The sequence below is a fragment of the Onychostoma macrolepis genome, chromosome 20, assembly GCF_012432095.1.
Source record: "Onychostoma macrolepis isolate SWU-2019 chromosome 20, ASM1243209v1, whole genome shotgun sequence".
Classification (NCBI taxonomy): Eukaryota; Metazoa; Chordata; class Actinopteri; order Cypriniformes; family Cyprinidae; genus Onychostoma; species Onychostoma macrolepis.
This window is the reverse complement of record NC_081174.1, coordinates 28,643,533-28,668,287: the sequence shown is the minus strand read 5'-3', so window position 1 is coordinate 28,668,287 and position 24,755 is coordinate 28,643,533. Positions and strand designations below refer to the sequence as shown.

The following is a 24,755-nucleotide window of genomic DNA, read 5'->3' as shown; positions in this document are numbered from 1 at the left end:
GAGTCATCGCACACACATAGGCAGGATCGGATATGGTAACCATGTCAATGGACCAAAGTCATTCAGCGCTGGTCTTTAAGAATGAGTTTGTGCGGAATAGACGGTTGCCATAGAAACTCTCATTTCAAAAGATGTAGCCATGTGCTTAAACGGACATTTGTACCATGTTTATTTTTGTCTGTTCTTCCTTTGTACAGAAGCATAAGGATTTAAAGCATCTATGGCGGTCTGACCGCATACAGTTGGTTTTGTCATGTCATCTGGTTTACTCTGACAGATGGCTGCTTCTCAGGGGGTTTCTGATGTGCTGTGACACACAAATCTAATTCCTCTCTGATCTTCCTTCATTTTTATCTTATATGATTACATTTTTTGTTGAAGTCTGCTTCATTTAGACAATTGATTAGGGGTGTCGTGAGATAGACGATTTTTTCCCCCCAAGAAATTAATACATTTATTCAGCAAGGATGCATTAGATTGATCAAAAGTGACAGTAAAAAAAAACATTTATAATGTTACAAAATATTTCTGTTTGAAATGAATGCTGTTCTTTTGCTCTTTCTCTTCATAAAATAATCCTGAAAATGTTTTTATCAAGGTTTCCACAAATACTGTTTTCAACATTAATAATAATAAGAAGAATTGAGATGCTATTATAGTTTTTATTAAATATTTCGAATCTGTTTGTTATAGTTAGTGATCGACCGAAAGTGATTTTTTTATAATTGATGCCGATACCAATTATTTGCATGTTTATGTGCCCGATAACCGATATTCAGAACCAATATTTATTTACTGTTAGAAAGTTAATAAATAACTGAGTGAAGTAAGTCCATACTTCACTTTGGTTTTTCCTCCTTTCAGTCATCTTAAAAAAAAAAAAAAAAAAACAAGGTTGAAAATTAACAGTCTTTCACGTTAAATTTAATTACAACAATAAAAACATTTTATTTATAAAAAGCATCAGTGGCAACACTAATATTAACAATAAGCAAAATAAATGTAGAATGTCTAATGTATTCAAATGGAGAAAACAAACGACAGGAGTCATAACTTAATTTTAAACTACAGTTTTAGGTTAATAAGCTGTTTAATAGGCTAAAGAGTGAAGAATAATTCACTGGATAATGTTAATTCACTGAATTATATTCTCTGGAATATTGAAATATAATGAACAAAACATCATATTTTATTGCATTTCTCAACTGGTATGTTGTATCAGAATTAATAATGTTTTTATCATTCTAGATTATGAAATGCCTGCTGTCAGTGCTGTTTATCTATGCATTTACACAGAACTATAGCCTACTCAAATTGCGATCGCTCGCGGAGATAATAAATAATTAATTTCCATAGAGATGTATTTATTTAGATGTGTATTAGCAAAATAATGGTTATATAGTAAATGTTAATATAATTTAGCGTGTTTTAAACAAGTGAATCTTTCTAAGCATCAACCCGCCGAACAGCAAAATGAAAGCGGCTTCACGAGACTAATAATGAGCATATACAACAGAGAGAGAATTAAATTCAGCGCTTTTATTTCCAGCATGCGCTCATTCATGGCTGCATATTATTTAATTCAGACAAAGTTACGTCTTTATTGGGACAGACTGACGGATTATCTTAAGTGACTCCGTGAGTTCGTCTCTATTTCTCTTTCGCAAATCAAGTACCTGTGCACGCCGTTGTTGTCTTGTCTCCCCTCAGACGTGCTGGCGATCCTGCGGACAATTCTCAAAACACCCACAAGATGGTGGCGTTTATCGGTGAATCCGATATTACAAAACCGATATTCGATTATGGAAAAATGCTTAAATATCGGGGGAAAATATCAGTAAATCAATATATCGGTCGATCTCTAGTTATAGTTTCCAATTGAAATTTTGTTTTCGTCTTTTTTTTTTTTTTTTGTCATTGCTTATTTCTTGTTATTGGTGAATGAATGTGTCATTGTTAGCTGTGTTATTTGCCCTTGCACCATATTAAATGCTTCACCTGCATAAATGATGTCATGCGTTTCATGCATCAGCAGACCTAGAGCATCACTTTAACAGCACATGCTTTCATATACTTGTCTGCTAAACTGCCCCGCAGGAACCCCGGGTTAATAAAGCGTTATTAGTTTGTATCCATGTGCTCCATAATGGCCAGAGTGCAATGTATCACTGTCTAAAACTGTCTCTCTCTCTGTGCCTCTTTCAGGCCCTGCATCAGCTCTATTATGATCCCAACATTGAGAATAAGAACCTGGCTCAGAAATGGCTGATGCAGGCTCAAGTGTCTCCTCAGGCCTGGCAGTTCTGTTGGGTTTTACTGAGACCGGAGAAGGTAAGAACATCCTGTTCTCATCCCCTCCTTTTCCATCAGTGCTTGACTTGTCCTTTTTACCCAAGTTAAATGGGAATGCCTATTCACAATGACTTTCGGTCTGTGTACACATATCAGTTGTCGTTGGCAGTTGCATTTCAGCTGTGATCGTTGCATCAACTAAGCTACACCTACAGGTTTTATTTGGTTTTATTCTGTGTAGCTGTTTTCGATGGCTACAAAAGGAATGAATTTCACAAAAAGATGTCATTGGAGTCATTTCCTCCTAAAAACACAAAAAACAAGTAATTTATATTTGATGCACGCAATATTTTTTACATTGTGACATGTCTCCTCCATGATTCTTAAATGTGTTGCAATTTAAACATCAATAATGTTTTTATAATGAAAACTAATAATTAAAATTCTTTTTTACATCACTGTTATGAGAATGGAAGGGCCAGAAATGTGTTGGACATGTTTGGACATATGGATTAATCTAACAGCTGATCACACAGCAGCAGAAATAAACGTGACAACAGCCATAGTGCATGCCACTAATAAGTCTACATGAATCTCTCTATGTGAGTGAATGACGCGGTTTGAACTCCAACTCAAACCCAACCCTCACAGTGTTTTCAGCATCTGCTGTCTTCAGAGAATCTGCCATCTCCAGAGCTGCTCTGAGAGTCACTTCACCAGTGAAAAACTACTGTCAAGTACTAAAACACTGAAACAGAAAGTTAAACTGATAGACGACAACCCATCAAAATATAAGTCCGGTTTAACTTGGAGAAATTTTGACAGAAATATTACCCATTATTAAAATCTCAAGTTGTGTTTGTTAACATTAGTTAATGCACTATGAACTAACATGAACTAACAATGAACGACTGTATTTTGATTAACTAACGTTAACAAAGATGAATAAATAGTGTAATAAGTGTATTGATCATTGTTTGTTCACGTTAGTTAATACATCAACTAATGTTGACAAATGACACCTTATTGTAAAGTGTTACCAAAATATCATACAACCAAGATATTTTTCATTTAGTTATACTATTCTGTTGTGCAGCATCGTATTTGACAAAAAAAATGTAATGGACTTATTTTATTGTAAGTTAAATTGTTGAAGTTTTATTAATTTATTTAATTAGAATTTTTTATGCTAAAGTTGTATTGAATCATAAAACATAGAATCCGGAAATAATTAACTGGAAAACACAGAATTTAGGGCAAAATAAAACAGATTTTATAGGGCCATAAATTAAAAAGTAGTTTAATTGTGAACAAACAAATGTGTTTACATTCATTTCTTTTCCCATTAATAGTAAATTAATATTGTGCTAAGTATTGATATTGTGTGAAATGGGGAAAAAAAAAATGTTATTTTTGGCCATATCGCCCAGCTCTAGTAGCGACGCACCAGTTGAGAAGCACTGATCACGAACTCTGTGCTGACTAACGATGCAAGAAGGTTTTATATGCTGCGTATGTCTCATCTGATTTCTTCTCCAAGGAATCTTAAAGAGAAAGACAATCAAAGACTGCATCTCTTCCTTCATCTCTGCAGGTTCCAGAGATCCAATACTTCGGCGCCAGCGCCCTTCACACCAAGATCTCCCGCTACTGGGGCGACATCCCTGCCGAGCAATATGACACACTCAAAACGCAGCTGTTTTCTCAGATCGCTCGCTTCGCCTCCGGCTCTAAAATCGTCCTGACCCGCCTGTGCGTGGCGCTGGCGTCCCTTGCCCTCAACATGATGCCCGAGGCGTGGCCGGGGGCCGTGTCAGAGATGGTGCGCATGTTTCAGGAGGAAGGAGGCGAGGTGGACGGGCGCGCCCGCTGTTTGGCTCTGTTGGAGCTCCTCACGGTTCTCCCCGAGGAGTTCCAGACCAGCCGACTGCCGCAGTACCGTAAGGGACAGGTGAGGGGCGCTCTGGGCCGCGAGTGGACGGCCGTTTACCCGCTCCTGCAGCAGCTGTTACGGCAGCCGGACTCTCCGCCGCTGGTGAAGGCCCGTGTGCTCAAGTGTCTGTCGAGCTGGGTTCTGCTGGACGTTCCTCTGAACGAGAGCGAGGGATTGGTCGAGGCCAGTTTCACGGCGCTGGCGGATCCGGAGCTGTTCGATACGGCTGTGGAGGCCATCGTCAACACCATCTCACAACCCGACTCACAGAGGTCAGCATTTAGCACTGCAGTACTCATGCAAAGGGGCAGAAAAGCAATGCAGTGAGAGAAACTTGAGTTGCATGAAATGATACAAAAACAGTAGGGGTTAAACATGTACAAAACACCAGGCATGGTTCAAATGTAATGTTTTACCTGTTTAGCAATGGCTGGTGAATTGAGAAAATTTACTTGTCATAAATATTTTCCACTGGCCATGAAACTATATTTTGTATTATTTTCAGTCCCGCAAAATCCCCCCAATTCTCATAAAAAAAATGTATTGTTTAAAAAAAGTTTGTAAGATTAACATGGTATAATTTATTGTGCTGCCTTTTTAACTTTAGTTTTTTTTTAGCAGTTAATTTATTCTAATATTTTAAATTTTAAACTGTAAATTTAAAATTATTTAAATTTTATATATTTAAATAATTTTAAAATAATACATTTATTAATAAATATATTTTATTACAGTAATTCTAATATATTTTTACAATAATACAAATCTAATGAGCATCACTAAGGAAAAGTAAACATATTGGCAGATTGGTAATAATTACATTGTTTATGACATGTTACAAACATTTTTGGAAAAATCCTTTATTGTGGTGAAAATAAGATATAAAAAAAAAAAACACATGTGTGGTCTTAGAAATAGCTTCATGCAGTATTTTACTTTTTTTTTCTGTTGATTTTACAATGAAATTTGGCCTGACAGTGCACAAACAGCTCATTTCAATTAGTTTTTTATCCGTCATTAAAAAGTAAATAGTGTCAGACTATTGTTCATAATAGTGATTTAAATCATAATTGTTTTAATAATAATTTCACCTTTTTCTTTTAACCAGCTAACAATTTACTTTTCAAGGCCAGTATTTTTTTGTATTATTTATAAACCATTATACTAATTTTCATTAATATTATTTTCGGTTTTCATTTTAAATTTATTTAGATTTTTGTAATAGTGTTATGTGCTTTTGCCACTTTTATTAGTTTTATTTATTTTTTTAATATTACTACTTAGGTTTACTTTATCTGCTTTAGGTTTAGTTCAATTTAGTTTTAGTTTGTATTTATTTCCAGTTAGGAAATTTAGGGCTTCAACTTAAACTTGTTTCAGTTACTTGCCAAGGCAACATTTTAACTAAATTTGTGTTTAGTTTTACATCTAATATTTATATTTTATTTCAGTTCAGATTTAGTTCAATTACCTTTTTTAATTTGTCAATTTAATTTTCTTTTTCATTTTTTAAAATAGTTTAATTTGTTAACAACAATAACCCTGGTTTTTACTTGCATTCATATAGATACATACTTCAATACACCTGCTAGAACAATAGAAGGTGCATATGCATTTTTTTTTTTGTTATATCAGTGAATGCAGAACTGTGAACAACATGTGAAAGAAAGAGAGAAATGGTCTGATGGAGAACAAACACAGGTGAGATGAAAGTGACTGATGCAGAGAGAGAGGGAGAGAGAGGGGTGGAAGAGAGACAGAAACAAAGGCAAATTGAAACAGTCACATCAGAAGGGGGGGGGGGGAGAAGCGGCGGCGGCAGGTTTATTTCAAGGATGGCTGGCGTTTCCATGGAGACAGAGCGAGGGAGCGATGTCTTACGCTCTGGTTGGTACAGACGCGGCAGGATCCCACCCTCACTGAAAGCCAGAGCCAGCGGATGCGGAGGACCAACCTTTAGAGGTGAACGCATCCTTCACTGTGGAAAGCTGGTGGTGCGAGTTTAAAGTGCTTCTGCCCTGATGAAGACAGTAATGCTGTAGTTCAATAGTTCCTACAGGTGTCTCGCACACCGTTACGGCTGAGTTCACTTTGTAGTGCATGAGGGAGCTGATTAGGATGGGTGACCTTTAGAGGGAGATGTTGATTTTTCTTGAGAGCTTTTTGCAGAAAATCTGATTGGAAGCAATTTTTGCACTGTATGTGTTGAGTAGTGGTTCATGGAAATATATTTGTTTTTAATGGGCAATGAAAAGTTGCAGGGTGGCAGTTGTTTTATACCTTACTTAATGATTTAGTTATACAAAAAATTAATTCAAATAGCTGAAAACTCCAAATAAGCTGTCTAACTGGCATCTCTAATGAGCTTAATTTTTACTTGCTTGAATTGTTTGCCTTTCTTCTAGATTAGGATTTCTAAAACTAGGGTTTGTGAGTTGATGAAAAGCTATTAATTAATTCAGTTATACAATTGAAAAGGAGAAGAAAAAAAAAAGTACTAAAAAAGGCAAAGTATTTTATTTGTTGACCTGAAAGACATTAACTAACATCCGTGAATTATGATGTGTTGTTAAATTATTGAAAAAATTATTTTCAATTACATTATTATAAATTATTAATATAAAATCGCAGGGATACTTCAACTAGATATTTTTAGATCAAAGGTGTTCGGCTTACAAAAAAGATTGGATTGGATTGATTGACTGATTGATTAATTTATTTAATTGATCAATATCTGGTTTTCTGGAGCTCATGAAGTCTACAATAATGTTTTTTGCTGCATGAATAACAAAAACAACAACAAGAGCGCGTGAACTTTGTTCTATTCTATTCTATTCTATTCACCAGGCCTTTAAATGAGATGTGTGTATATATATATATATATATATATATATATATATAATATGAAATTACTGATCATTAAATATTCACTATTGATGAGAGAAAAATAATGCTAGCTGCACTTGGCTGAATAACTTTAAAGCTATAATAAGCCATCTTAAACCGAACATTAACAGAGTTATGAATATTAAGAAATTCTTTAGCTCATTTTAATTAAAGACATAATTAAACTGTGAATTAATTCCTCCTCAGTCAAATGCTGACAGCGCTGAATAATTAATTAGTATTATTAATGTGTCATTTTATTAATCCCTCATTCACTTATTTCACTTAAAGCAGGTTTTACAATGTAATGATTGGATGTAATTTTGGGGTTGTTTTCTTTATAAAAGTCTTTTCCCTTAAAGGAGCCGGATTAGACTCCTCCATGGGTCGTATTCAGCCCTCGGGACATGTGTTTGTTGACAGACAGTAGATTTGATGAGTAAATGCATGGACAGCTAGCGTGCGAGTTTTTCCTCTCTGTGCTGTCATATTGTGATCTGCTGCTGAACGTGATGTCTGTAGTTCGCTCTCAAACAGCCAGATCTCAGCGTGAGGTGCTTTGAATTCAGTTCGGCTGGTGTGTCACCCGCTCTTAAAGGTCATATCAATGATTCTCCATTGATTTTCGTTATTCATTTCATCTTTGTCCTTTTCTCCATCATGCCCGTGCCTCGTCCTCTCTCACCATCCTCTGTCTCCATCACCTCATCGCCTCGTCTCACTGTTTAAACACATTACAATCAAGCCTCTCGGGAGGATGCCATTGGACCAAATGCATCCTGTTGCCAGGCAACTCATTTCATCTGTCTCCTGGTGTTTGAGGGTAATTACACAGAGAGGGAGAGAGGGAGCTTCTGTGTCTGTAGAAGCACTGTGAGATATCACACGAGAGCGTTTGAGGTGAGAATAAATCTGCGCTCTAATGAAACAAACTCAAATTTGTCAGTCTGAGAGACAAGATGGTGCAAACAGAGATGAGAAACTCATCAAAACTGCATGTTGTGGTTATGACATATGATATAATCCACGGTTATTATTTTTAACACTGACTAGCAGTTTAAACATATTGTGAAGTCATATGAAGAAATTTAAGTCGTTATTCAATTGACATTGTGCCTTAGATCATCTTGAAGCATGCACGAGAGCAGTAGTGATGTCTGATTTGATAATTAAAGGGTTACTCCACCCCAAAATGAAAATTTTGTCATTATTCGCCTTCATGTGGTTCCAAACTCGTAAGACAAATTAAGATATTTTTGATGCATTCTGAGAGATGTCTGACCCTCCCATAGACAGCAATGGAGTTAACACGATCAACGTCCAGAAACGTAGCAAGGAGATCAGTAAAATAATCCATGTGACATCAGGGGTTCAACCATAATTTCACGAAGCTATGAGAATACTTTTTGTATGCAAAAGTATGTATTGCACATTGTATGTATTGTATTATTTTGCCGATCTCCTTGCCAGCTCTCAGAATGCATCAAAAATATCTTAATTTGTGTTCCGAAGATGAACGGAGGTCTTACGGGTTTGGAACGACATGAAGGTGAGTAATTAATGACAATTTTCATTTTGGAGTGGAGTAACCCTTTAATGTATTTTGCTTGAGACTGATCAGTGGTCAGCTCAACATTGAGCATCCCGACACAAACAGGTGCGCAGTGACTAGCAGTGACATGCTGCGTGAATATTCCTGATGGTGTTGAAAGCTCTCCTTGACCTCGAGTGTCATTGACGTGATTATTTATTTATTTAGGGCCTATTCTAGTAAAAGCATCTTTAAACCAGAACTCATAAATAAATGCACTCGCCAAAGACATGGCCTCACTGGCCATTAAATCAATTAAACCAGGAAGGACAAGGTCACACGGCAAAAAAACACGGTGCTTTATACAGGCATGGGCAATAACTAATTTACTAATAAAAACTGTTTTGTATTTGTTCGTTTTTATTTTTTAACATATATATATATATATATATATATATATATATATGTATGTGTGTGTAAAATATAACCTAAATATGACATATTATAAAATATATTAAAAATATAATTTTATCTCAAATAATAACTTGATTTTTTTGGAAACTGTGATGTATTTTTTCATATTGTGATCATTCTTTGATGCATAGAAAAAAACATTTATTTATTAAATAAATATAGTTTTCTTTTGTGACATTTATAAATAATATTTTTATCAGTTTAATGCATCTTTGTTGAATAGAAGTATCAATGACCCCGAACCTTTGAATGGTAGTGTATTTGTTTGGGTTTATTCCACCAAAAATTTGCTATTTCTTTATTGTTTTCCCTCATTGTCATTGTTGAAACAATTTGCCTTGATTCAAAGTTTCCATTGAAATTTGTCTAGCACTGAAATCAGAAAAGCTGCATGGCATGAAATGTCAAAATGCCAGGCAGAAGATAATTAAAATTTAATACAATAATGGAGAGCAGGATTTGACTTGACTCATAATTGATTCCAGTAGAGTTTGACATTAGTATGTTTAAACAGTAAATGTTGCATCATCCATCTTGGATGATGTTTTCATCACAGTGCATCCTGTGATTGCATCACCTGTGAAGGATGCATGCAGTATTGCATTATAATTTGGACCGAATCTAGTATCTCTGAAAGCAGCATAAGATTGCTGCCTGCTGTTTGGAACAGCCTTCACATTGCTTGCCTGCGATGCTTTCAGATTCTGCCAACTCACTGGGTTTTGGAACAGATCTTGTGTTTACATACTGTAGTACATCAATATCTTATTTCAAGAAAAGAGCAAGAAAAATCGTTTTTTTCATGATATGACCCCATTAAAAATTCTACTGTGGTTTAGTGTGCTCTTGGCTGCAGCTCTCTCCCTTCAGCACAAAAAAACCCCGAAAAAAATATTTAAAACCTACCGAACTGTGAAACCTCTCCCTGTTATGTCATACAGATTCCTTTATAATTTATCATCTTCATATCACATTACAATCTCTGTAATATCATCTCATTTAATACTCTCTGAAAGGGAATGAGCATTTGATCTTGTTTTATTGTGATGGTAAACAAATTAATTTATTTATTATGATCAGGTTGATGTAGGTTTGTTGATTTATTAGATAGATAGTAGGGGTGGCTCGATACCACTTTTTCAGAACCGATCCCGATCCGATACCAAACATTCTGAGTGTCTGCCGATATCGATCCGATACCAGGGCAGGTTTTTTTTAATCACCGTAAAATTTTTATACCTCAATGTGTGTTGACCTGATCATGACTTTTTTTGTGTTACACACAATCTACTAAATATAAACAACTTTATTGTAAAGAAAAACAACACATGAATGCATATATAATTATAATCTATGACAAAAATACTATTATAAACTAGGTTAGTGAATAATTCAGTGGGGAACAAATAAAAGTGAATAAGTGTAAGACTAAATCTAAAATGATATACATTGCTCTTTGTATTGTTGTAAAATACAATTATGAAAAACAAGTAATATATTTATATATAAATATACAGTGCCTTGCAAAAGTATTCATATCCCTTCATTTTTTTCACGATTTATGTTGCTGCCTTATGTTAAGCTGCTTTAAATTAGTTCTTTTTCCACATCAATCTACACTCCATACACCATATTGCCAAAGCAAAAACAGAATTGTCGTAAATTAATTAAAAATAAAAAAACTGAAATAAGTATTCATACCCTTAACTAAATATTTAGCTGAAGCACCTTTACAGCCTCAAGTCTTTTTTGTTTGATGCGACAAGCTTTGCTTATCAGCATTTGCCAATTATCTGCTATTCTTCTCCTCACCTCTTCACCTCTCAAGCTCTGTCAGGTTGGATGGGGGCAGACGCACATTTTCAGGTTTCAGAAATATTTGATTGGGTTCAAGCTCAGGCTCTGGCTTGGCCACTTAAGGACATTCACAGACTTATCTATTAGCCACTCTTGCTGTGTGTTTAGGTCCATTGTGCAGTCTGAGGTTCGGAATGCTTTGGACTGGGTTTTCATTAAGGCTATCTGCTTTCTCAATATTTTGGTGCATTGAGCTTTTCTTCTACTCTGACGAGTCCCTCAGTCCCTGCCGCTGAAAAACACCACCACAGCATGAGGCTGCTACCAGCACGCTTTACTTTTGGGATGATACTCTGTAGGTGATGAGCAGAGCCTGGTTTCCTTCAAACATGATGCTTGGAATTGAGGTTCATCAGACCAGAGAATCTTGTTTCTCACAGTCTGAGGGTCCTTTAGGTGCTTTTTTTTGCAAATTCTAAGCATGTTTTCATGTGTCTACACTGAAGAGAGGATTGAGTCTTGCCACACCGCCATAAAGCCCAGATTGGTGGAGTGTTGCAGTGATGTTTGTCTTTCTGTAGGTTTCTCCTATCTCCACATATGATCATGGAGCTCAAGTAGAGTGACCATCTGGTTCTTGGTCACCTCTCTAACCAAGGCTCTTCTCCATCAGTTTCTCAGTTTGGCCAGAAGGCCAGCTCTAGGAAGAGTCCTGGTTGTTTCAAACGTCTTCCATTAAGGGTAACAGAGACTACATGCTTCTGTGACCTTCAATGAAGAAGATTTTTTTTCTGAACTCTTCCCCAGATGTGTGGCTTGACACAAACCTGTTTCTGAGCTCTACAGGCAGTTCTTTTGACCTCAGAGCTTGCTTTTTGCACTGATATGCATTATCAGCTGTTAGACAGCTGCTTTCCATATCATACCCATTCAATTGAATTTGCAACAAGTTAACTTCATTCGAAGTGTAGTAACATCTACAAGCAATTTGAATGCTCCTGAGCTAAACTTCAACTGTCCCAGATAAGGGTATGAATACTTATGCAATGGAATAATTTAAGTTTTCTTATTTTTAATAAATTTGCGAAGATGTTAAAAACCTGTTTTTTGCTTTACCATTATGGTGTATGGAGTATAGATTGATGTGGAAAAAAAGTAAGTACTTTCGCAAGGCACTGTATATACTGTAAAATTAAAAGACATTTCTTTTAAATGTGTAGCACAGTAATGAGGCAGAAACATCTGATAGATAAGACGAAAAAGAACGGCTATTGATAATCTTTCATTGTGCAAAAGTATTATGATACGAAAGGCTTCAAATACAGAGCGGCGCATATGCGCATCCCGTGAGCAGAATGATGCGCTTGAAGCAACACGGAGTTCACAGCACACAGCGCTCCGCTTAGAAAGGTTCAAAGCACAAAGTTAAGAGATATTAATGCGTTGTGTATTAAATCTGTGCGATAGTTTATTGAGCCTTTTCTTTTAACAGTTTTAAATTTCAGTTACTGTGCTCGTTAAGAACACAGTGCTCTCTAATCCAGTCTTGTGATCTAACAGACATCCGGTAGAAAGTAAAATGGCACGAAGATAAAGTCCTTTTATGCAAACTCATTTATCTTTATTTACAGATCAAGTGTAATATTAGGAACATTTAATAATCTTGCAGAGAGTTTTATCGTCTTGACTCTAGTAACCGAATGCGGCACGCAGTTTGAACACTGAATGGAGGATGACAGAGAGCCCAACACTTGAAATATAGTGCACGAAATCTTTATAGTGTTTTATAATGCGTTTGTGGGGCAATAGTATATGCACAATATCGGATTTGGATCAGCCTCGTCTGACCGATACCCCAATCCGGCAGAAAATGCCAGTATCGGGGCGATACCGATAATGAATATCGGATCGGTGCACCCCTAATTGATAGATAGATTTAAACACATAATATATAAATCTATTTATTGGTTTAGTTTTATTTATGACAAAAAATGTAGAACTGCTATAACAATAAAAATGTACACGTGTGTGTATATACACTGGATGGATGGATGGATGGATAGATGTAAATGTTATTTTATAGTAGTTTTAAGTTTTTTGCTGCAAATAAAACTAAACCGATTCGAGTCAAATGTGTTTTAAAAAAAAAAATAGAAAAAAAAAACCTTTTTTTTGCCACTGATCTGAATAAAGCCTAATAGAGGAGTATTTAAGGGTGCAGCGGTGTAGATTTTCCTTTGTGTCGTTTGCTTTAACGAAGCACTCTGATGTGTCTGTCGAGTGATGAGCCCGTAATGAGCTGCCGTTCCTACTTTTTCTTTGTCCGCTCCTCGTTAACATTTCCGCTCATGGGTCCTTCCTGCTGTTGACACCAAAACGAGGATGAGACGACAGAGCGACAGGGAGAGAGAGAGAGAGAGCATGAGGACAGATTGTTCCAGAAACGCTGAGATGGCAGCAGGGGTGAGGAACATGACAGAAGTTGATGTGGGAATGAGGTAACAGATATTTAGAAGGAAAGCATGATGATTTCAAGAGAAAATAAACTTTACATTGTGCAGATTAGAGCTAATGTTGTTTGTTGTGTTTTTATCATTATAGGAATGTGTGTAGAAGTAAATTAGCCAAGCAAGTTGAGGGGGGATCATCAAAAAGCATCAAAAAATTTAAACCACCTCTGAAATGGCTTTTCTTTTTCAGTTAACATCACCTGTGCTGCCCACTGTTCACCATCTTTTTTTCACCATATTTTTCCATTTATGCATTTGGCCAACACTTTTATCCAAAGCAAATTGCGGTGCATTTAAAATATACACATCACACACAGAGCGCTGCAGTGATGACTTATTTTTGTTGGCCAGCTTGGAAGTTAAAATCACCCTGGTTCCCTCAACAACAATTTTTCTATTAGCTTTTGGATAATTGCAGAAAATAAGTCATTGTGTCCGTGTGCTTCAGGTACGTGAACACTCTCCTGAAGTTGGTGCCGCAGGTGTTGCAGCTACAGGAACAGTTACGAGACGCCGTACAGAATGGAGACATGGAAACGTCACATGGCATCTGTCGAATCGCCGTCTCTCTGGGAGAGAACCATTCAAGGTACAAACACAGATGTATACTGATCAGTAATTGTTCGTAATTTTGCTGAACACTGAATTCATTGGATTCTGTGTCAGATGTGTGCATGTATGAGCGTTTGGAGGGATGCTGTTGTAGTAATTATGGCGAGATCTTCACTTTGAAAGCTTTTGGTCTCTGTGGATGTTCTCTTGCTGAGTGAGCAGATGATACTCGGCTCAGGGTTATATCGAAGGCAGTATCCCAGTAGCCGACTCAACTTGATTTTGGTCAGGCATGTTACACCTACAGGCAGTTTCTGCTGAAATCTCACTCCATTTGTCGGCGCTCTATCACACTCTCAAACTAAGAATGGAAGCAGGTGTCAGACTAAATGATAATTCCTGATGTTTCTCTCAGATTCTCTGTCATGTGACGCTGACAGGAATGCACCACATTTGACATCAACAACAAAAGATAAAGGAGGGCTTTTCTCATCTGAAAATACAGCTAAAAACAGTAATATTCTAAAATATTATTACAGGTTAAAATAAATGTTTTCTATTTAAATAAATTTTAAAATGTAATTTATTCCTGTGATACAAAGCTGAATTTTTAGCATCATTGCTCCAGTGTTAAATGTCACATGATCCTTCAGAAATCATTCTAATATGCTGATTTGCTGCTCAAGAAACATTTCAGATTATTATCAATGTTGAAAACAGTTGTTCTGCTGAATATTTTTGCGGAAACCATGATTTTTCAGGATTCTTGAATAAGTTCAAAGAACAACGTTTATTTGAAAAATTAATATTTTGTAACATTATAAATAATTGTACTGTCATTTTGACATTTATTGCATCCTTCATTTTAGAAAAAAGCAACAACTTGTAGACCCCAAATGTATAATATTGGCTGTAAATCAGTTTTTCGTTCATTCTTATATATATATACAGTATCTCACAGAAGTGAGTACACCCCTCACATTTTATAATGTAGAATTTAGTACTCACTTTTGTGGCGAGCGGTTTAGACATTAATGGCTGTGTATTGAGTATTGAAAAATTTTATTTGTTTTTGAAAAGTCTCTTGTGCTCACCAATTTTCTTGTTTGCATTTCTCCTCTTGTCTAGTTTGCTTCCTGGTTTAGTTGTCAACTAAACCTGGCCTTATATATTATGACTATTGTTGGCTCCTTGACAGATTGCTTTTGTTCCTCATTTATAAGTTGCTTTGGATAAAAGCATCTACTAAATGTAAATGTCGTCAATATATTGTGTATCCCTAGTAATAAATATTCTCCAAATATGGTATAGTGGTGGTGATGGTGTTCCTGTGTGATGAAGGTCTGTTCTGCTCTTCTCTATCAGAGCTCTGTTGGAGCAGGTGGAGCACTGGCAGAGTTTTCTGGCTCTGGTGAATATGATCATGTTCTGCACAGGCATCCCTGGTCACTACCCCGTCAACGAGACCACCAGCTCTCTCACGCTCACCTTCTGGTACACACTACAGGTGAGCAGCTGACATCTTAAACACGTCTTAACACACACAGTCTGCTGGCTTATGTTTAGGACACTTTTAGCATCAGTAAACTGATGCTAAAAGTGATTGATCTTAACGGCTCGTATTGTGTGGGAGGTTTATTGTTTGTTTGTGTGTTAATTTCTATCTCCGGCAGTGATGGAGAGTCTCTGTTAGAGACATTGAACTGTATCTGAATATACACCTGTGCTGTTTGTTTACTGCAGTGTCTCGTGTTGAATATTCAGGAATGTCCTTGTGTCCTTGTGCGTGTTTCCAGTCTGCATTAACTGAATATTTTATGTGTATGTTTTTTTTTGCCGCTGTACAGAATAGAAAGAAGCTATTGGATTATGGACACTTATATTGTTTCTCCATTAGGAAATGAAGTATTAGTGATAACTTTTAATACAAACCTACCATTATCCTACCGATGTGATGTCAACTTCAACTTAATCAAGTTGCATGCTTTGGGGTTGACTTATGGCGTGGATTTTTTAATTTGAGGGAGGAGTTGGGGTATTTTATAGATATATTTTTAAACTACAATCATCTAATCTAAAAATGTTTTGTCAACAGCGTATTTATGTTTTACAGTTTATAATGTTGTTGATTCATATTTATATTATGAGGAAGATATTTAAAAAGAACTTAGATTTTAAAATGAATTTATTTTAACTATAAAAGACAAGTAAAAACTCAGTAATAAAATAACAACAAATAAATGAAAAGCAATGGCAAATAAATACAATAAGATACAACTGAAATGAACTGTTCTTTGTTTTTCGGGACGGTATAGCAATAATACCCAGGTACAGAAATACCACAGAAACGAATGAATCTATTCAACTTTAAAATAACTCTGGTTAGTCTTTAATGTATAAATAAACATTAATGGCAGAAAGCAGCAGGTTTATTTAGATTGCTGTCTCTTTAAGACCTCATGCACGGATCTAAAAAATAAAAATTCTGAAAATGATTCCAACAATATGGTGTGTTGTGGACTGTGCTATTCTTTAATATTGAGAACGATTTTTAGAACTATATCTTTATCGTTATCTTTGTAGTTATCGTCCTTGGTGTGAACGGGGTTTAACACAGGGTTTATTTTGTGATACTGACCCAGTGACTGTATTCTCCCTTACTTCAGCAGTAGTGTAGTGTATATTTGTTGATGATTGCCTGTGTGTTTCAGGATGACATCATGTCGTTTGAGGCAGAGAAGCAGGCCATTTATCTGCAGGTCTACAGGCCCGTGTATTTCCAGCTCGTTGATGTTCTGCTGCACAAAGCACAGTTCCCTACGGACGAGGAGTATGCTTCCTGGTCATCAGACGAGAAGGAGCAGTTCAGGATCTACAGGTGTGTGTGTGAGCGAGTGTGATTCACGTTCTCATGGGCCTGTTGTAACATTTTCTTCTACACTCAGCAGTTTCATGTTGGATTTGCTGAAGTGGCACAGCAGACAAAGTTGCTGTTCTTGTTAGGAATGAGCAACATTAAATATTAAATATTGAAATATATTTTAAATAGTAAATTAAATATTATATATTTAATATTAAAGTATTTAATATATAATAAAATGCTAATTATTTATTAATTAAGTGGAGGGCATTGTCTATGAAAATAAAACCAATAACAACACAAAGGGTTCGTGCTACTATAAGGAGTGAAGGGTTGATAATACGATGCATTTCTGTTTGACTCTTTTAGGGTGGATATATCCGACACACTGATGTATGTCTACGAGATGCTGGGAGCCGAATTACTCAGTAACCTGTATGACAAACTGGGACGACTCCTCACCAATACAGAGCAAACAACAACATGGCAGGTCAGAAAACAATGGATTTAGTCTTCAGTTTTCATTGGTTTTGCTGGGTCATTAAACATTTGAAGCAAAAGGGCAAACTTTTGAGGCTATGGCCGCATGATTGATACATCCAAAATCACAATAATGGCTTGGTGCGATTATCAAATCTCAAAGGCTTTTATTAAATAAATACAAGCACAGCATGTTTTATAGTGAAGGGTGGCACTGTGTTCATCTACACACAAGCAGCTCATGATCTGGTCTTTTCAGCATCTCAGAACAACTTGGTTTGCAGTAAATAGTCTTCCACGCAAAATCATCTCTGCATCTGCCATGATTTTGAGTCGCTTCTAAAATGCATTTAAAAAAGCAGCATGCACCAAAAATCTTCTCAATCTCGTAAACAAGCATTTATAAGTTGGCCGTTGTCAGTAAAAGAGCTTTAATGGCTTACTGCTTTCTTTCGCCAAAATAAAAGCTTGTTGGTTAAACATTTGAAAATGAAGAATTAATAGATTATTAATTTATTCAGATTATTTTTTAAATTTATTTTATTTTTATTTTGAACAAAAATAATATAAAACACAATATACAAATATGAATTTAAAATATATGTATATATTAATTTATATGATTATTATATAATTATAATTTAGAATATTATTAATTCTGTTCATTCATTAATACTGTAATAGATTATTTAAATATTATAGATTTATTTTACTTATGCTATGTTCTTAAATACTTGTTTTATATTACTGTGAAATGTATATTTAAAATTATTTTACAGTTACAAAATTGTATATAATTGCATAAAATCTTCAAATTGTGCAGAACTAAAACAAACTGCAAAAATATAATTATACTAATTATATAATTATAATTTAAACAAATATATATAGATCTTATATATTTGAAATAAATTTAATTTGAATAATAATATTAATAAATTACAATATTAATATATAAATTATAAATCATTAGTCACATTTGCTATTTTTATCAGGGGAAAAAATGCTGTTAGATTTTTTTTTTGTTTGTTTGTTTTTTTTAAACCAAATCTTGCAAACCTAAATGGTGCCTTTTAACAAGATTTTGTGTAATTTTTTTTTTATTCCAGCATACGGAAGCGCTGTTGTACGGATTCCAGTCCATCGCCGAAACGATAGATGTGAACTATTCCGACGTCATCCCAGGACTCATCGGTCTCATTCCAAGAATCAACATAAACAACGTCCAGCTGGCTGACACGGTCATGTTCACAATCGGTGTGTGCACAATTTCTATGTGTCAGGAAATTGTCATTTATAATCTCAAGCAATTTGGGCTGTTTTCACACGTTTTAGTCCAGGCCAGACAATTACACACAATTACATTCCCACGCAGATACACAGCTTTGTGTTCCAGCCAGATATTTACCCATTACGTCTGTCCCTGTAGGAGCGTTGGCGGAGTGGTTGGCGGATCATCCGGTGATGTTGAGCAGCGTTCTACCACTGGTTTTGCAGGCGTTGGGCAATCCAGACCTGTCTGTTTCCAGCGTCTCCACGCTAAAAAAGATCTGCAGAGAGTGCAAATATGACCTGCCCCCGTACGCCACCAATATAGTTGCTGTTTCACAGGTATTACACACTCTAATGATGATACTGGCACTTATGGGACAAATTTACACTGTTTTTCACATATGAAAATCTTTTTTCTTTTCTTTTTTTTCCAGGAAGTGCTTATTAAACAGATCCATAAGGTGAGTTTGTGTTATGAATAAACCCATTTGTTTTTGCTCAAACAAAGCAATTTTATAGAGCTGTAAATGGTATTAATTTAGTTAATGAAATAATTTCAATTCAAGTCACTTTGCATAGTATCCTGATTAGGTATTACACACAAAAAAAGTCAAATGATTTGTATTTTCCTTTCTGTTAAAATCTAAATGAAACAAAGTCATTAGTGCTCATCATTGCAAAAAAAAAATTCAACCGCCTCTGGACCTTATCTTTGTGATATACAGTTTACACTTATGCAGTGAAATCTCATTGGTCTGAAATCGAGTCCATAAAAAGTTGTAAACTCAAAGTATGATCAAATTTAAGCTTATAATTAAAAGTCCCACATTATGCATAGAATCTTTTTTTTTTCTTCTGGATATTAGTTGTTAATGATAAACTGTATCCATTTCACAGGAAGGAATGTCTAAGAACATTATTAAATATAGAGGTTTAATCAGTATCGGCAGTTTTTTTATTTTTTTTTTAATAAACATTATCTTTGGATTATCTGCAAAATCCGATATTGATAGACCTCTAATATCTAGTATGTATTGGTATATTACTGTTTATATTAAATGTTCTTTTAGGCTGTGATTTTTGGCACTTTGCATGGATTTTTTGCTTTCATTGAGGGCAAAAACATTACTTGAAGCTGGAAATGCTTCTCACCTAGTTATGACAGTTAAATATGTTCATCTTTTCAATCTCTTTCTCTCTAGACAAGTCAGTGTATGTGGTTGATGCAGGCTCTGGGCTTTCTGTTGTCTGCGCTGCCAGTGGAGGAGATCTTGAGGAACCTTCACTCTCTGATCACCCCGTACATCCAACAACTGGAGAAACTAGCAGAGGAGACGGTGAGATATTAAACCCCCCGACTGACATCCTCTCAGGCCTGTAGGTTTGTTTATCCATGTGTTGGTTTGGCCCGGTTGCGTGTGAACAGACCCTGCATCTGCGTGAGCGTGTCATAGGATGGAACATTTCTCAGCAGGAACAGATTGGCATTACTCCGGGCGCTGGAAGAGTTAACCGCAGGAGAAATCGGCTTAATGTTAAGAGCCCTGCATGGATTCATATTAAGTAACTAACATTTCAAACGCAATATGGGCAGATATTTGATCTATTTTTGTTTCACAAATAGACGTTGTGCCAAAAAAAGGCTAAAGCAGGATCAATGGAAAAACTGATAAAACAGCAGATCAGTGAACTGACACTATTTTTAAATAGATCACATTCAAACATTTACTCTTGTGCTGTCAATCCTTTTAATTACAATAAGTGCTGACATATTTTGTTTTGAAGTTCAAGCGTGCTAAAATTCCCCATGTTATCAGCTCCGATACTGGCATTTCGTGTCGGATCGGGTATTGGTCAGATGAGACCGATCCAAATCCAATATTCTGTGTATACTATTCTGTTATTATGCCCCACAAAAGGCAAAAAAAAAACATTATAAAGCACGATAAAGTTCTTGTGCACTATATTTCAAGTGTTCTGAAGACATTCCATAGTTTAATGTGAGGTAGAGATGAATATTTAAGTTGTTAAATTCAAGTTCACGTAAACTCTTCTCTAAGCTGCGGCTGTCTGTCATTTGCAAACTTAGTCGAATCCAGATGCGAGATCTTATAAAGTGTGCATTTGTATCCTGCAAGATCGCGTGTTCTCTGCGTGATGGTCGATCCGTGTGAATTGAATGCGGACAGGAGGAGAGTTCAGCTTCACTGGAGACGCTCGATCGACAAACTTTAAACTCGTGATTTAAAATTATGCTGCGCTTTATGCTTTTGCCCACTGTCATATTCATGTCATTTTCACTGTGTACTGTATGTAAAATGAGTGTTACCTTGGCTTTATTTGAAAAAATATGATTCCCAATTAGGGATGGGTATTGTTTACATTTTATCGATACCGGTACTTATTGATACTCTTATCGATACTATTTGGTGCAAAAAGATATGTGAAAAGTTATTTTAATACTGCTGAACTATAGCAACTGTATTAAAGTTCTTCAGTCAAGAGTAGTGAGTTATTTTTCTCTTTGTGTTTTATTTTATTAACATTATAATGAATAGTTCACCCAAAAATGAAAATCATGTCATCATTGTGCTCACTCTCAAGTTGTTTTAAACCTGAATGCGTTTCTTTCTTCTGTTGAACATTAAAGATATTTTGAAGAATGTGGGAAACCAAACAGCTGCTGGTTGCCAGTGACTTCCATAGTATTTTTTGCTACTATCAAATTCAATGTGGACCAGCAAATGTTTGGTTACATTCTTCAAAATATCTTCTTTTGTGTTCAGCACAAGAAAGAAATTAATACAGTTTTGGGACAACTTGTGAGTGAGTAAATAATGACAGAAATTAAATTTTAGGGTGAACTATCCCTTTAATGACAGTCGGCAGAATGTTTACTGTCCCTTTAAGACCTGCACGCGTCTAATATACAAGCACGCATCCATTTTCTCTCAGCTGTTTACATTCATTTTAGACATAACCAACTGAGTCTATATATAAAGCTTGTGTGTTTTGATAGCATTAGCGCAAAAGATAACTTTAGTTCAGTAATCAGGTGCTGTTTAACAGGCTTTTTAGTGCACGCGATTCAGGTGTACGGGCTCAGAAAAAGCGCACGTCAGAACAGCACGTGAATGAAACATTTAACATGCAAGGCTTTAAAGCGCATGCAAATAATGTACTTTTGTGATTGCAAATAAGCATCCCGTGAGAGTAACTCTACCGCTGAGTTAACACTGATGTGAATTAGAGATGTTCCGATACCCTTTTCCCCTTCCCGATACCGATTCCGATACCTAGGCTCAGGGTATCGGCCGATACCGAGTACTGATCCGATACTGTATCTGGTTATACAGCTATACTTACTAGCCCTGTATGAATTGATACATACAATTATTTTACGGTGCGCTTCACCATAGATAGATAGTCTGGTGAGTAAACAAAAAATATAATGTATAATGTTTGGAAAAAAGTACACTCTTAACATCAGTCAGTCAAGCATTATAAATATATTATGATAATCAAGTATTATTTAATGATAGAACTTTAGCAATTAGAATTAAAACTTGGTAACCATGTATGAATGCATATTAGTCATTTTAACTGAACTTAGGGAAAAAGGGTGGTGGTGCTTTTTTGATCATTCAGTGTTTCTGTAAAAATGGGGGAAAAACTATCAATAATACTGATAAGATAATAATCATACTATGAATTCTACTAAGAACAATATAAACGCACTAAGGATCAATGAGTTGCTGGGTTCATGAATATTAATCACGTTGTCTGCGTTTGCTCGAACTGATTGGCTGAAATCAAAACAGGGACGATAATAGGTGAGCGCCAGCCAATGAGATTGTCGTTTGCTCATTAGCTCCGCCTACTACCGGAGAACCCGGCAGTTAGAATTCCAAAGGAACTCCACTTTGACAGAAAAATACAACAAAGAATATCGTTTACATACCAAGCAGAATTGACGCGCTACATGTAAAAGACTCTCTCTCTCTCTCGCTGCATGTGAGAAAAAAAGCAAAGCGATGGCGAGTCGTGCACTTCACACTAGAGCTTACGGTGCGTCAAATACAGGTGCGCTGCGCATTCATTCAGATGATCTGAAAAATAGATCGCTTGACGGAGAGAGAAACTCTGAAGCACTCAGTCAGAGTGTTCGGCGAGTGACAATATATCTGCGCTAAACTTATACATAGCCTCCAACTCACATACTATAAAATCTGATTATTTATCAGCCAGTGGCTAATATTAGACATCACATAGTCGCCCAGGGTGAAGATTTAGTCGCATATGCAAGTGATTTACTGGCAATGTGCTTGCACGTTTGTACTTCTTCGCTGCTCTAAATAGTGGTTGCTTGTGGCAACACAGCACAGCTTCCTGTGTTTGCATTCTGAGCAGCGAAGAAGAATTTATTTCCTATTTGCAGCGTTAAGCAAAGCTAGCGCGCATAACTATAGGTCTTGTTTAAGAAAATGGTATCGGATCGGTACATGGGTTCAAGTACTCGCCGATACCGATGCCAGAATTTTTTGTGGTATCGGTAAAATTTCCGATACTATTATCGGAATCGGAACAACCCTAATGTGAATGCATGTGGCGTTGTACATTATATTGAGACGGAGGCACCAGAACTGCAGCTGATAGAATGTGTGTAGCACGATACTACGATATTTCTTAAAAAGCAGATCGTGGAGACATTTTTATCGTCCACGATCAAAATTCGTACTATCGTGCACCCCTACAGTACGTGAGCCCACACTTTCGAACGTTTCACTCTTGACTGCACATGAACTTGACTGCACACTCTTGACGCGAATGACTGACTGCACGCAAACACACACTGCACATGGATATCACACGCACGTCAAGCAAACGTCGGCCACATCATTCAGTGAAGGAAAATGACAAGCAGCAGCTTCTAATTCGCCATTAACATTGAAGTATAAAGAGATAAAACAACGCAACTATCGATAACAGTATCATTTGTCCTGAAGCTTATCGGTAGTCCGGTATTGACCCAGTTACGTACCGGTCCAAAAAATTACCGGTTCTCGGTACCCATCCCTATTCCCAATGCACACAAACTTCCCAGAATATGCCCTGTTGGTTACAGTGTTTGTTTACTTTTTAATTGTATTTTTATTAAATATTTATTTATTTGTGAAGAATACTTATTATATACTTACATATATTTTACACACTTATTTTTTTAATCCATTTTCAAATAATTTAAAATTTCTTAAATATTAATTAAAATAAATAAAATTATATCGGCCACCCTGCTTTCCAAGATATCGTCTACGGGTGTCAAAAAACCAATATCGGTCGACCACTATTTGTAAGTCACTTTGGATAAATACGTCTGCTAAATGACTAAATGTAAACAGAAGTTTAAAACTGTTAAAAGAAAAGGCTCAATAAACTATCGCACTGATATAATATACTACACATCCGTATCTCTTCTCTTTATGCTTTGAACTTTTCTATGTGGAGCACTACACGCTGACTCGGTGTTGCTTCAAGCGCATCATTCTGCGCACGGAATGCGCATAAGCACTTTGTGCCGCTCTGTATTGAGCCTTTCGTATTATAATACTTTTTCGCAATGAAAGATTATTAGTAGCCTTTCTTGTTCTGTCTTATCTAATGTATGTTGCTGCCTCCATTACTGTGCTCTACGTTAACAAGAAATGTCTTTTAATTTAGAGTATACATTTATATATAAATATATTTACTTATTTTTCATGAATGTGTTTTACAACAATACAAAGAGCGTAAAGAGTGTAACATTTCACCAGATTTAGTCCTAAACTTATTCACTTATATTTATTCCCCACTAAATAATGTTATTTCATGTTTAAATGTTTAAATTTTATAAAATTATTGTGCACTCAAGATTTTTTTAGAATAACTTTTGCTGCTGAATTATCCACTAACCTAGTTTATAATAGTATTTTTGTCATAGATTATGATTATAATTTTTCATTTGTTATTTTTCTTTAAAATGAAGTTGTCTATATTTAGTAGATTGTGTTTAACACACAAAACATTGATTAGGTAAACAGTGATCAGCCGATACTCAGAGTTTTTGGGATTGGATCGGTTCTGAAAAAATGGTATTGGTGCATCCCTAGTCATTGTATAAACAATGTGGAT

General features: G+C 35.8%; 1 protein-coding gene across 3 annotated transcripts in view; it reads left to right on the top strand.

The window, feature by feature from the left end:
• ipo13b (importin 13b) overlaps nucleotides 1-24,755 on the top strand; it is a 43,194-nt gene that overhangs the window by 5,810 nt on the left and 12,629 nt on the right. For all 3 annotated transcript variants that reach the window (XR_009267556.1, XM_058755633.1, XM_058755634.1), the window contains exons 2-11: nucleotides 2,206-2,331; nucleotides 3,887-4,497; nucleotides 13,872-14,012; nucleotides 15,341-15,482; nucleotides 16,687-16,853; nucleotides 17,205-17,325; nucleotides 18,425-18,572; nucleotides 18,745-18,926; nucleotides 19,022-19,048; nucleotides 19,790-19,924. Coding sequence is in view for 2 of the 3 variants with exons in the window: in XM_058755633.1 (XP_058611616.1) it covers nucleotides 2,206-2,331; nucleotides 3,887-4,497; nucleotides 13,872-14,012; nucleotides 15,341-15,482; nucleotides 16,687-16,853; nucleotides 17,205-17,325; nucleotides 18,425-18,572; nucleotides 18,745-18,926; nucleotides 19,022-19,048; nucleotides 19,790-19,924 (1,800 nt within the window). In the remaining variant the exon portion in view is untranslated. The remainder of the gene's footprint in view (nucleotides 1-2,205; nucleotides 2,332-3,886; nucleotides 4,498-13,871; nucleotides 14,013-15,340; nucleotides 15,483-16,686; nucleotides 16,854-17,204; nucleotides 17,326-18,424; nucleotides 18,573-18,744; nucleotides 18,927-19,021; nucleotides 19,049-19,789; nucleotides 19,925-24,755) is intronic.